The sequence below is a fragment of the Schistocerca americana genome, chromosome 1 (assembly GCF_021461395.2).
Source record: "Schistocerca americana isolate TAMUIC-IGC-003095 chromosome 1, iqSchAmer2.1, whole genome shotgun sequence".
Taxonomy (NCBI): domain Eukaryota; kingdom Metazoa; phylum Arthropoda; class Insecta; order Orthoptera; family Acrididae; genus Schistocerca; species Schistocerca americana.
This window is the reverse complement of record NC_060119.1, coordinates 755,705,810-755,719,540: the sequence shown is the minus strand read 5'-3', so window position 1 is coordinate 755,719,540 and position 13,731 is coordinate 755,705,810. Positions and strand designations below refer to the sequence as shown.

General features: G+C 36.7%; 1 protein-coding gene across 2 annotated transcripts in view; it reads right to left on the bottom strand.

The window, feature by feature from the left end:
- Nucleotides 1–13,731, bottom strand: part of LOC124611521 (protein SDA1 homolog) — a 179,651-nt gene that overhangs the window by 37,588 nt on the left and 128,332 nt on the right. For both annotated transcript variants that reach the window (XM_047140253.1, XM_047140252.1), the window contains exon 18: nucleotides 9,732–9,816. In XM_047140253.1, the coding sequence (XP_046996209.1) occupies nucleotides 9,732–9,816 (85 nt within the window). The remainder of the gene's footprint in view (nucleotides 1–9,731; nucleotides 9,817–13,731) is intronic.

Genomic DNA, 13,731 nt, shown 5'->3' with positions numbered 1-13,731 from the left:
CTGGTACAAGTGAACAAGTCTTTTATCTCTGAAGGTGTGATTGTACCAATTTCAGCCATACATACTAAAGTGACCCCTCCTACGGCAAGTCAGTACACAAATACATTTCTTGGTGTATTTATTTGCTACTATCATACATGAAAGAATACAAAAAAAAAAAAAAATATTCTGCCATGTATGATACTCACACAGCCTGTTCGCTCTACACTATAAGACTGAGTACTTTAAGAAAAAGAAAGTCTGAGACAATTATATCCAATATGAGTTCAAGTGTGATGAAATTTCTTAAGAAAACTTCAGGTGTAACTGCTCTAGAGGCCTCCGATGAAGCTCTTATCCAAGTGTCTGTAGTTTCTGAAACAGAACCTGCTTCAGGGTTGAAAGAATCTGTTACCCTTCCTGATACAGCATCAGAGTCGGGTGAAACTGCTGTGATCCAAGATTGTGAGCCAAATCAAGAGCAAACTGTTCATATAAGAGTGGCATTTACAGAATTAGATCCAGGAAGTGGGTACTTCCATTGACTGACTCGTAGCATCATGATTTATTCAAAATGGTCCCCAACCAAACCTAGAGAAATCTGATGAAAGTTATCCCAAAGAGGCAAATAAGACATTTTAGTAAATTTCATTTTACTAGGAAACTGAGTAACGAAGAAAAGCAACATCGCACATGGTTAGCTTACTCCATATCTTGAGACAAAGTTTATTGCTTTCCATGTCAATCTTTTTCACATTTGCAGACACAGATGGTAAAAGAAGGATGTTGTGACTGGAAAGAACTGAGTAGGATATTGCAAAGGCATGAACAAAGCAAAGGAGACATGGAGTGCATGATTAGATGGATGGAATTCTGTAAAGAAATCAAATACAGAAAAACAATTAATTATAAAGATAATAATAATAAAAAAAAGAGTCACGAAAGTATTGGTATAACTTGTTTGAAAGATTGATCGATATTATAAAATACTTAGCTTCACACAATCTGGCGTTTAAAGAGCATTGAGAATCCCTTAACCTGAATGATAGCAGAAACTTTATAGACCTATTTAAATTGCTATCCAAATATGATTGAACACTAAAAGAGCACTTGCATTGTATTAACAAAAAACAACACTATCAGCATTATCTCAGTCATGATATACAAAATGAATTACTTACATTAATGTCCAAATCTGTCAACAACAAAACTATAAACACAGTCAAAGAAGCAAAATACTATGCCTTCATGCTTGATTGTATCAGAAATTCGACCTGTGTAGAATAAATGTCAATAATATTAAGACTTTGCAGTTCCTCAAATGGAGAGATAGAGGAACATTTAGTTGTGTTTATTTTCATTACAGAAACAATGGGAAAGTATTTAACAAATGCCATTTTAAAGGAACTAGAAAATAATGGCCTTGACATCCAAAACTGTTGAGGGCAGGGATATGATTACGGTGCTAATATGGTTGGCATTAATAAAGGGTGTTAGAACAAGAATACTCATTATTAATCCACGAGTTTTGTTCACGTCATGTAGATGCCATTGTTGGAATTTGTTTTTACTAGATGCCACTAACACTTCTACAACAGCTAAAACGTTTTTCGGCTCTAACAATAAAGTTATGGACTTTTTACAAAATCAAGCAAGTGTTGGGATCTTTTAGAAACTAAAGTGAAATTGATATTGAAACCTATGTCTGAAACACAATGGGAAAGTAGAATCAGAGCTGCAAAGTGGTATTTTTGCAATTTGATGATGTAATTGAAAGTGTGAGCGACCTGAAAAATAGAACTGATGATTCCGATACTCTTAGCAACTGTGAAGCAGTCTTGAAGGAAATATTAACTTTTGAGTTTATTGTTGCAATACACGTGTGGTGCAAGATTTTACTAAGTGTCACCTGTATAAGTAAATTATGGCAATCAGTTCAAGTGAACTTGAAAGTTGCTATCGATACTTTACGTTCATTTTGTGACTGGACTCAAGAATTCCATAACACAGGATTTGAAACAATCATTGCAGAAGCTCAAATGTTTGTAGAAATAGGTAGTTATGAAACTGAGTTGAGTCTCAGTAAATAAATAAATAAATAAAAAGAGTAGCACAGAAAAAAATGAATGTTCAGTTACAAATGAATTGATGGAACTACACAATCTGCTGAAATGCAGAACAGAGTTAGCTTTTTAAAAATAATGATACACGCTATAATAATCGACACTGAATGTTGATTCAAAGCATTGAATGAATATTTTGAACAATTTAGTTTTATTTACAATATGAATCATTTGAAATCATTATCCAAGGATGCCTTTTGCTAACTTTGTAATAATTTAGGTACAATACTTTGAGAAGGAACAGTCTTTCGAAGTTTATGAGGAACTCCAACTTTTAAAATCCAACCTATAGAACTCAACCAAAGACACGTAACAAGTTATTCAGTACATATTAGAAATAATTTGGAAGAAGTGTATACAAATCTTTACATAACAATCAGAATAATGCTCACAGTTCCATTCAGTACAGTTTCTGCCAAGAGAAATTTCTCAAATTAAAATCAATTAAGCCATACTTAAGAAGCATGATGTGGCAAGAAAGCATATCTGTGTTATCAGTACTATCAGCTGAAGTGGAAATAGTGGATGGTATTAACTATGACGTAATCTTTTAAAAAATCAGTGAGGCGAAAAGCCGAAAGTTTCGTTTATCTCAATGTGTGTTTGTTTAATGTAATTTTTGTCATTGCAATAATCCTTGTATATTATAATAACAAAATTTGTGCATAATTATTATTAGCATATGATTCATCTCATTTAATTTAAAATTTTCTTTCTGACCGGAAAGTGAAAGAGGCCTCGCACAGCTAATTCGTCGCTGATGTTCAGTTTTCGCCTAGCGCCCCACTGCTTATAAATAATAGTACTGCACAGAGTGGTGGCATAGTGTAGTGATTAAGGGACAGTCATAAAGTGTAGAAGGTTGTGGGTTTGAATGTTGTTGAGTGATTTGAAATTTTTATTTGTAATTTGTTATTGCAAAGATATTAATCGTTATTTGTATACAATTAATTGCTTTAAATGTAATTTATTCTTTGCAATGTCATGTTAATCATCACAATAATTTTTCAGTCTTCTTTTCTTTCCTATCATTGTTTTACCAACTGGTATCTTTGTGCAAGTGATTTGCAATATTCTTACTCATCCACTCACTACACCATGTGTATAAGAGGTCAAGGAAAAAAATTCCTGGATTTTTTTTCTGATTTCTCATTTAAAAGTACTCTTTTTCTTGGTTGAAAAAAAAAACAATTTTTTTTTTCCTAGACGACAGTACACGGTTCCAGTGTTAACTGAGGGTATACTTTCCTTTGGAGCTGTAGAATTCATCGGGGGAGGGGGAGGTGCTTTGACATGCAGCAACATGTACACTGCATATTTTCTTATTACGAAAGTGTAAATATAAATTCCACCAAATACAGCATATTAGTTTCTGAAGCACTGTCATCAAGATAGTGATGCACTTTCGTCAGCCAATCATAGCTCATGTTACGCGATCAAGCCAGCCAATAACAGCAGATATTCAGAGCACAACACAGTCAGCCAATAGCCACATCACCATTAAGTAGCGTAAATACTGTATACAAATAGGAAAAGCTAATGGTTTAAATTCATATACATATAATATAACTACAAACAGAGATAAGCTTTCACATATAATATTGGTCCTTTTTTGCTTCTGTTACCCTCTAAGATATATCAAACACAAATATGCCTGTAAAATTTTAAATAATGATATAAATGACTGGTCTTCTGGGCCTGAGATTTTCCTACATGGTTGGTTCTTAAAAGCATTAAGTTTTCAATGAGAGTGAAACACTCTGTGATTTAAGAAATTCATCACACATTCTCACATGTAACATGATTCATCCTGCGTAAAAGGAAATTTACTTTGAAATAATGCTTCTTAATCCACCATTCGCAATATTTTCTCATGACTTGTTAGGAATTGTGTTCTTTGAACATCTGCCACAGTGAGCCGGAGAAGAGGCGTTACTGTGTACGCAGCTATAACGACGTAGGAAGCCTGTGCTTGATGTTTGCTCTGCTCATACACCTTTCGTCGCATTTCTGTTTGGAATCTTGTGTGCAGTGGGGCATCATGCGACCATGTACAGCACTGCTGAACGTTGTTCAGAGGAGATATATGGAGTTATTGTACTTAGGGCACTTATTTTATCTTATCCTATCCAGATAAGGAATGCAAAATAAGGAAGCAGCCCTCGGCATAATATTCGTTTCAAAACTAGACTCTAAAAATCAAAGTACCCTTATATTCTTATTTACACATCAAGTTCCGTAGGACCAAATTGAGGAGCAAATCTCCAAGGTCATGAAACGTGTCAGTACATGAAATTACAATGTAAAAGTAATAACAGTTTAAAAAAATGTTCATGGGAAAAAAAACAAGCCATAAGTTTAAGTAAATGCAACGAACAAAACAACATAAGAATCAGCTTAATTTTTCAAGGAGCTCCTCGACAAAATAGAAAGTGTGATCCTTGAGGAAATTCTTCAGTTTCAATTTGAAAGTGTGTGGATTACTGCTAAGATCTTCAAATTCTTGTGGTAGCTTATTGAAAATGGATGCAGCAGTATACTGCACACCTTTCTGCACAGGAGTTAAGGAAGTCCGATCCAAATGCAGGTTTGATTTCTGCCATGTATTGACTGAGTGAAAGCTCCTTATTCTTGGGAATAAGCTGATATTGTTAATAAGAAATGACAGTAAAGAAAATATATATATTGTGAGGCCAATGTCAAAATGCCCAACTAGTGAACAGAGATCGACAAGAGGTTTGCAAACTTACACCACTTATTGCCCGAACTGCCCGTTTCGGAGCAAAAAATATCATTTTTGAATGTAAAGAGTTACCCCACAATATAATACCATATGACATAAGTGAATGAAAATAAGCAAATTAGACTAATTTTCATGTCAGACAATCACTTACTTAAGATACTATTTGCATAGTAAAAAGGGCAGCATTAAGTCTTTGAACAAGATCTTGAACGTGGGCTTTCCACGACAGCTTACTATCTTCCTGAACACCTTGAAATTTGAACTGTTCAGTTTTACTAATCATATGCCCATTCTGTGAAATTAAAATGTCGAGTTTAGTTGAATTGTGTGTTAGAATGTAAAAACTGAGTCTTACTGTGATTTAGCGTTAGTTTATTTTCAACAAGCCATGAACTTATGTCATTAACTGCACTATTTGAAACCGAGCCAATGTTACACACAATATCCTTTACTAGCAAGCTAGTGTCATCAGCAAACAGAAATATTTTAGTTATCTGTAAAACTAGAGAGCCGATCATTTACATAAATAAGGAACAGGAGTGACCCAACACTGATCCCTGCGGCACACAGGTGACTTTAACATAGACTTTTTTTTTTAAAACTTGTGCTCTGCAATACTGTTATCTAGAATTTCCAATCAGTTATACGTCCACACATCACTATAAAAACCTAGTAAAAGGGAATGCAAAATTTCTTGAAAAAATAATAAGAGTAGTTGTTTGTATACACCAGAACTAAGAACATTACTATTTTTCATGACTTTTTCAAACAATATACAAAATTAAAAAGGTTTTCTGCGAACCAATAAACTGTATAACTGGCAGTTCATTTTCTACTCCAGAAGCAAATATAAAGCCTTGAGCGGAGTTATAATGATAAAACAAGGTGTGCTGCCAGTCAATAATTTACCAAAGATTACTGTTCTGTAAATTTAAGACATAAACAACACAAATTAAGAAATAAAGTCAAGCCTAGAAGAGGTACTTGACAAGTGTTGAACATGTCTTGCAATCAAACAAACATTGTGTTTCACAGAAGGCAAATCTGTAAAATTCTGCTTAAGCTGTCAATATATTTGAAACAAAACATTTTGTTCAATATTACTGACCAAATTTGCCTGCTTAGTCATCTTCAAGTCAACATTTGAGTATGTTCATTCATAACAGATCTTACATTATGTCATAAAAGAAACAGCACATCAGAATACTCAGAGAGCATCGGAACCTTACAAATCATACTAAAATACATAATTTATCTTAAAGCGTACATTCGTATGTTCGGATTCACACTGAAGTAGGCCCCTACCAAATATTAAGCTTTCAGTGCAGTTTTCGGGATGCCAGTTTTCTTTGAGTACCAGTACTGTATTATCTCATGTTTAGTTCTTTGTTATGGCATTATGCGATATGTGCCAGAAGATGAAAACATGGACTTGAAATTTAGCGAACAGCTGAAATTAGCCAACAGCATGGCATGAAACATTTCATTTCAAATAAATTAGCTGCTACTGTGGAAAAGCCAAATTTCTATACCACACCACAAAATTAACTTGATTGTTCTACTAGACAATTAATGCCTGATTTCCAATAATGTGGAAATAAAATAAAATCTGAAACTAAAAACTGAAACTAATAACAGAATTTAGTCTTCCATAATTATGTGAATGTATTTTAATTCAGTTGATAGCTCCTGGCCACAGAAATCTATTTTGTTTTCATCTGACGTGTGAGCTGTAAATAAAGAGAAAATAGCAAAATCACAAAAGGTAAACACGTGTCATGCAGTGAAAACCCGTGCTCAGTGTGTGCGTGAATCTGGCAGCTTGCTACTACTGCTTATACTGCAAACACTTCAAGGAGCCAGAAGCGGGAGAAGGCGCTGCCCATATTGACTTCAGCTCTGCACATGCGCATGAGCCTGCTGGCAATTGATCAAATGAAACTACTGTAAATAGCTGTTAAGTCACACTCATTGAAAGCAGTTTGTTGTTACGGCACATTTTCTTTCAAAACTTGAGTTTTATTTTGGTGTTTTTCTTTCGTTAATATAATTACAGCAGTATTAATTTGCAGTATTGGGCTAAGTAAACTTCTGTGTTCGTTTATATTTTATTGCTGCAGTATTAATTTGCAGTAGTGGGCTAAGTAAACTTCTGTGTTAGAGTACCATTTGTTATCAACCAAAATTACAGAAATTTAATTGAAAACGGAAGCATTAAAAAAAATCCCAGAATCCTAAAAAACTCCTGGGTTTTTTCCAGTTTTCTCCTGGATGACAAAATTCCAGGGTTTTACTAGGCTTTCCAGGGGGTGTATACACCCTGTTACAAGATGTGAATGCTGTGGATAGTAATCAACATACAAAAATTTAAAACATGAATTCTTGTTGTACTACAGAAAAAAATTATCCAGATGAAGATGTAAATGAAAGAAGGGATAGTAAGTAAAACCTAAATTCAACCACAATGAGGAATAGATGTAACGAATGCAGTAACAAGGACTAATACATGATGTCAAAATGGACAAAATGAAATCAATGTCAATACATAATCAAAATAACTTGAAAAAAGATTGCAACAGATAAAAGAATGACAGGAAGTAACAATGAGAGCAAATGAGAAAGTTCATTCAATGATTACAAGACATGACAATGGAATAAAAATAAAAAATTACAGTTAAGTCCTGTAATTAAATAAACATGATGATCAAAATAATTTCAATAAAGATTTAAAAATTAAAAATGTCAAAATACCCGATGAGATTCAAAGCTACAATCTTCCGCATGTGAGCAATATTCCTTTACAACCATGTTATGCCACGAATGTATGCAGTAGTATTATGTTTAAGGCACTAACATATCACACAAAATTCCAATGGTTTCAAAATGGGGATCCCACCCCTGGGGGCGTATCCTTGTTAGTCAACAGCCAGAAATGTAAGAAAAACAGGGAAAAATAAAGATGATGATGATGAAGCAATAAATATGAAATTTTCTCAAGTCATTCAGGCAACTACAAAATAACCAAGAGTAAAAACTAACAATAATTATTCACAACAGCTTATCAAAGGGTCTTCCCTCCAACCTGAATGCATGCATTGCAATGCTGTAAGACAAGTGTCTACTGGAGACGCATAGAAAGATCTTTACATGCCTGAACAGACCCGGTGAACAGGCTGATCAGGAAACTGGAAGACTTCAGGTCAATCCACCTCTGCGGATAAAACACATGTAAATGTTCCTATACAGCAACAGTGAAGTGCACCATCATGTTGGTACTACATTGCATGATGTACCGCCGGAGCAACATCTTCTAAATACAATGAAAGGATGTTTATATGGAATGCTAAATATATCTGTCTGTTTAAAGAAGAAGTAGCACAGGATCCAACAAATACTCACCCACAATACCTGCCCAAATGTTCATGCCAAACTTATGCTGATATAACTTCACATGACTGCCGCGCTTATTTTTGTCATATCAAATGTGACTTTTTTGAGAACTAAATAGCCCTTCTCTGGTGAATCATGTCTCAACTATCCACAACACTCTCCTTTTGAAATCTGAATTTCAAAGCATTGATTTAAGTTCCACAGGGAATATTGATTCTGAGAAGGATAATCCTCCTCCACTAAATCTTGCCCTTTCTGTAGCTGGTACGGACATAGGTTTTCATCATCCAATACTACAATGTGCAGAATCTGTAGTGACGCACACACGGATTAATTTTACCATGTTTAGTTTACAGGTGTAATTTAAGACCATAGCATTACTTTACTTATACCTGTTGAATTATTACTAATGGCCCTCAAACAGAAAGTATGATTTACAACAACCACATCAAGAATGTCTTCTTTCAAACTGAACGATACGCACATTGCATTCTCATCCATTGTCAACTTTGTTCACATCAAAACTTTTGGTCTCCCATAATCATCTATCAAGCATTACAAACAAATTCGCACATGAAATAATGTGGTTCAGATATCTTGCATTGTAAATTGTGCGGGTCTTAAATGCATTTTGACCCGGAGTGCCACAAGCTAAATGCTTATCAGCGTACTCATCAAAGGAATACCGATGATGTGCCATGGTACCACTTCGTTCACAGCAGTGGAAGTGTGTGGTCGAGCCTATCTGCACTGTTATTCCATTGCATCTCTTTCCATGAACATTTGCAGCTAAACAAACACTTCCAACAATAATCAATTGCCTAAATGCTGAAGATGATCAAATGGCTAACAGAAACAAATCTGCTACACAAGCTGATACCAGTAATGCCAGTAGTTCTCACAGTGTAGATGGGAGCGCATGAGACTCTTGAGCTGTTGGCTCACGTTTGATCCCTGCTATAGTCAACTGTTTAATTTTTGTACAGCTCTCTTGTTTGTTCTGAGGAAACCAAATGAAGAATACATCTGTAACACTGCCTCTGGCAGGATGCTTCAATTTGCGTATGCAATGACCGGATTGGTTACCTTTAATACTTAATAACTCTGAAATGATGCGACATATTTGATTTTTTCCTGACAATTATTTCTCAGCCCACCCTCCCCTTCGACACCCTTATAGGCTTTCAGATGGATTCTGAGAACCCTTTATATAAATCATCACAACAAAATCTCTTTTAATTTAACAATTACATTGTTACAATAGTTACATTCCATCCTGGATTTTCCATTGCTAGCATATGTTTCTCTTCACATTAACGATACAGGGGGTACCAGGCCACAGGTAACTGATCAATTTATTATTATTATTTATATTTAATAAAGAAAACAATATGACAGAATAACTTACCAAATGCTAAGGTGTTAAATATCAGATGCTTATTCATTAACAATGTAGATGAAACTTTTCAAATCATTGCACTATGACATTATCTTACCTTAACAGTTTCCAAACGGGCCTGTTTATCATGACGGCGTTTTTTGTAGATGTTTTCAATGTCACCTAAGGATACAAGTTCTCCCCTGCAAAAGAAACAATATAATGGTATTTCATTGCAGCCATTAATGTAATGTGATGACTAACATAAACAAGTCATTATCATCAGCATCACATATTTGCACTCACTGCTGGACAAAAGCCACTTCTAGACTAGTCCTTATATTAAGGTCTACAGTGATACTTAAATATTGCCATTCTTACTTTTATATCATTTGCCCCAAGTCCACAATGTATTTCTTTTCTTCTGAAGTAATGCACTAAGGACAAATATGCTATTCTTCTCAACAAATTGTACTAATATTATGAGAAGGAAAGTTGCCACTCACCATATAGGGATGTTGAGTCGCAGATAGGCACAACAAAAAGATTTTCCTACTTAAAGCTTTCGGCCAATGGCCTTTGTCAACAATAGACATATAAGCAAACACACACTCACGCAAATGCAACTCACACACACGACTGCAGTCTCAGGCAATTGAAACCACGCTGCTAGCAGCAGCACCAGTGCATGATGGGAGTGGTGCTGCTAGCAGCAGCACCAGTGCGTGATGGGAGTGGCGACTGGGTGGGGGAAAGGAGGAGGCTGGGGTGAGGAGGTGGAGGGATAGTATGGTGGGGATGGCAAACAGTGAAGTGCTGCAGGTTGGGCGGTGGGCAGGTGAGAGGTGGGGGCTTTTCTCTCAATTTTTCTCCTTTTCCACTACTTACCTCCTCCCCCCAAATCTCTTCCTAGCCCACTGCTCAACCTGCAGCATTTCATTATCTCTCATCCTTACCATACTATCCCTTCCCCTACCTGCCCCAGCCTACTTCTTTCCCCCAACCAGTCGCCACTCCTATCATGCAATGGTGCTGCTACTCGCAGTGTGGTTTCAGTTGCCTGAGACTGCAATCGTGTGTGTGAGATGTGTGTGTGTGTGTGTGTGTGTGTGTGTGTGTGTGTTGTTGACAAAGGCCATTGGCTGAAAGCTTTAAGTGTGAAAATCTTTTTGCTGTGCCTATCTGCGACTCAGCATCTCCGTTATATGGTGAGTGGCAACATTCCTTCTCATGATATTGTTACATTCCATCCTGGATTTTCCATTATCAAATTGTACTAACGTATGACCTGTCATTTCTGGTGTTGTATCCAAAGTTGCATGCTGTCTCTAGCTTTTGTTCGTGCTTTCACCTTAAAATAGACCATTATCATCTTGTAATTGTATTTTCCGCATTCTTTTTAGTTTCTGCAACTCTCTGCAGATGTGAGCATGTGGCTACATAGACTGGGATGATTTCCTTGGAATTGTTGTTGTGGTCTTCAGTCCTGAGACTGGTTTGATGCAGCTCTCCATGCTACTCTATCCTGTGCAAGATTCTTCATCTCCCAGTACCTACTGCAACCTACATCCTTCTGAATCTGCTTAGTGTATTCATCTCTTGGTCTCCCTCTACGATTTTTACCCTCCACGCTGCCCTCCAATGCTAAATTTGTGATCCCTTGATGCCTCAAAAACATGTCCTACCAACCGATCCCTTCTTCTAGTCAAGTTGTGCCACAAACTTCTCTTCTCCCCAATCCTATTCAATACTTCCTCATTAGTTATGTGATCTACCCATCTAATCTTCAGCATTCTTCTGTAGCACCACATTTCAAAACCCTCTATTCTCTTCTTGTCCAAACTATTTATTGTCCATGTTTCACTTCCATACATGGCTACACTCCATACAAATACTTTCAGAAATGACTTCCTGACACTTAAATCTATACTTGATGTTAACAAATTTCTCTTCTTCAGAAAAGCTTACCTTGCCATTGCCAGTCTACATTTTATATCCTCTCTACTTCGACCATCATCAGTTATTTTGCTCCCCAAATAGCAAAACTCCTTTACTACTTTAAGTGTCTCATTTCCTAATCTAATTCCCTCAGCATCACCCGATTTAATTTGACTACATTCAATTATCCTCGTTTTGCTTTTGTTGATGTTCATCTTATATCCTCCTTTCAAGACACTGTCCATTCCGTACAACTGCTCTTCCAAGTCCTTTGCTGTCTCTGACAGAATTACAATGTCATCGGCGAACCTCAAAGTTTTTACTTCTTCTCCATGAATTTTAATACCTACTCCGAATTTTTCATTTGTTTCCTTTACTGCTTGCTCAATATACAGATTGAATAACATCGGGGAGAGGCTACAACCCTGTCTCACTCCTTTCCCAACCACTGCTTCCCTTTCATGCCCCTCGACTCTTATAACTGCCATCTGGTTTCTGTACAAATTGTAAATAGCCTTTCGCTCCCTGTATTTTACCCCTGCCACCTTTAGAATGTGAAAGAGAGTATTCCAGTCAACATTGTCAAAAGCTTTCTCTAAGTCTACAAATGCTAGAAACGTAGGTTTGCCTTTTCTTAATCTTTCTTCTAAGATAAGTCGTAAGGTTAGTATTGCCTCACGTGTTCCAACATTTCTACGGAATCCAAACTGATTTTCCCCGAGGTCCGCTTCTACCAGTTTTTCCATTCGTCTGTAAAGAATTCGTGTTAGTATTTTGCAGCTGTGACTTATTAAACTGATAGTTCGGTAATTTTCACATCTGTCAACACCTGCTTTCTTTGGGATTGGAATTAATATATTCTTCTTGAAGTCTGAGGGTATTTCACCTGTCTCATACATCTTGCTCACCAGATGGTAGAGTTTTGTCAGGACTGGCTCTCCCAAGGCCGTCAATAGTTCTAATGGAATGTTATCTACTCCCGGGGCCTTGTTTCGACTCAGGTCTTTCAGTGCTCTGTCAAACTCTTCACGCAGTATCATATCTCCCATTTCATCTTCATCTACATCCTCTTCCATTTCCATAATATTGTGCTCAAGTACATCGCCCTTGTATAAACCCTCTATATACTCCTTCCACCTTTCTGCCTTCCCTTCTTTGCTTAGAACTGGGTTGTCATCTGAGCTCTTGATATTCATACAAGTGGTTATCTTCTCTCCAAAGGTCTCTTTAATTTTCCTGTAGGCAGTATCTATCTTACCCCTAGTGAGACAAGCCTCTAAATCCTTACATTTGTCCTCTAGCCATTCCTGCTTAGCCATTTTGCACTTCCTGTCGATCTCATTTTTGAGACGTTTGTATTCCTTTTTGCCTGCTTCATTTACTGCATTTTTATATTTTCTCCTTTCATCAATTAAATTCAATATTTCTTCTGTTACCCAAGGATTTCTATTAGCCCTCGTCTTTTTACCTACTTGATCGTCTGCTGCTTTCACTACTTCATCCCTCAGAGTTACCCATTCCTCTTCTACTGTATTTCTTTCCCCCATTCCTGTGAATTGTTCCCTTATGCTCTCCCTGAAACTCTCTACAACCTCTCGTTCTTTCAGTTTATCCAGGTCCCATCTCCTTAAATTCCCAACTTTTTGCAGATTGACTGATCTGGCCTTGTAACATTAACCAAAACGGTCTTGCTGTGCTGGTACTGCGAACAGCTGAAAGCAAGGGGAAACTACAGCCGTAATTTTTCCCGAGGGCATGCAGCTTTACTGTATGATTAAATGATGATGGCGTCCTCTTGGGTAAAATATTCCGGAGGTAAAATAGTCCCCCATTCAGATCACCGGGCGGGGACTACTCAAGAGGACGTCGTTATCAGGAGAAAGAAAACTGGCGTTCTACGGATCGGAGCGTGGAATGTCAGATCCCTTAATCGGGCATGTAGGTTAGAAAATTTAAAAAGGGAAATGGATAGCTTAAAGTTAGATATAGTGGGAATTAGTGAAGTTCGGTGGCAGGAGGAACAAGACTTTTGGTCAGGTGATTACAGGGTTATAAATACAAAATCAAATAGGGGTAATGCAGGAGTAGGTTTAATAATGAATAAAAAAATAGGAGTGTGGGTTAGCTACTACAAACAGCATAGTGAACGCATTATTGTGGCCAAGATAGACACAAAGCCC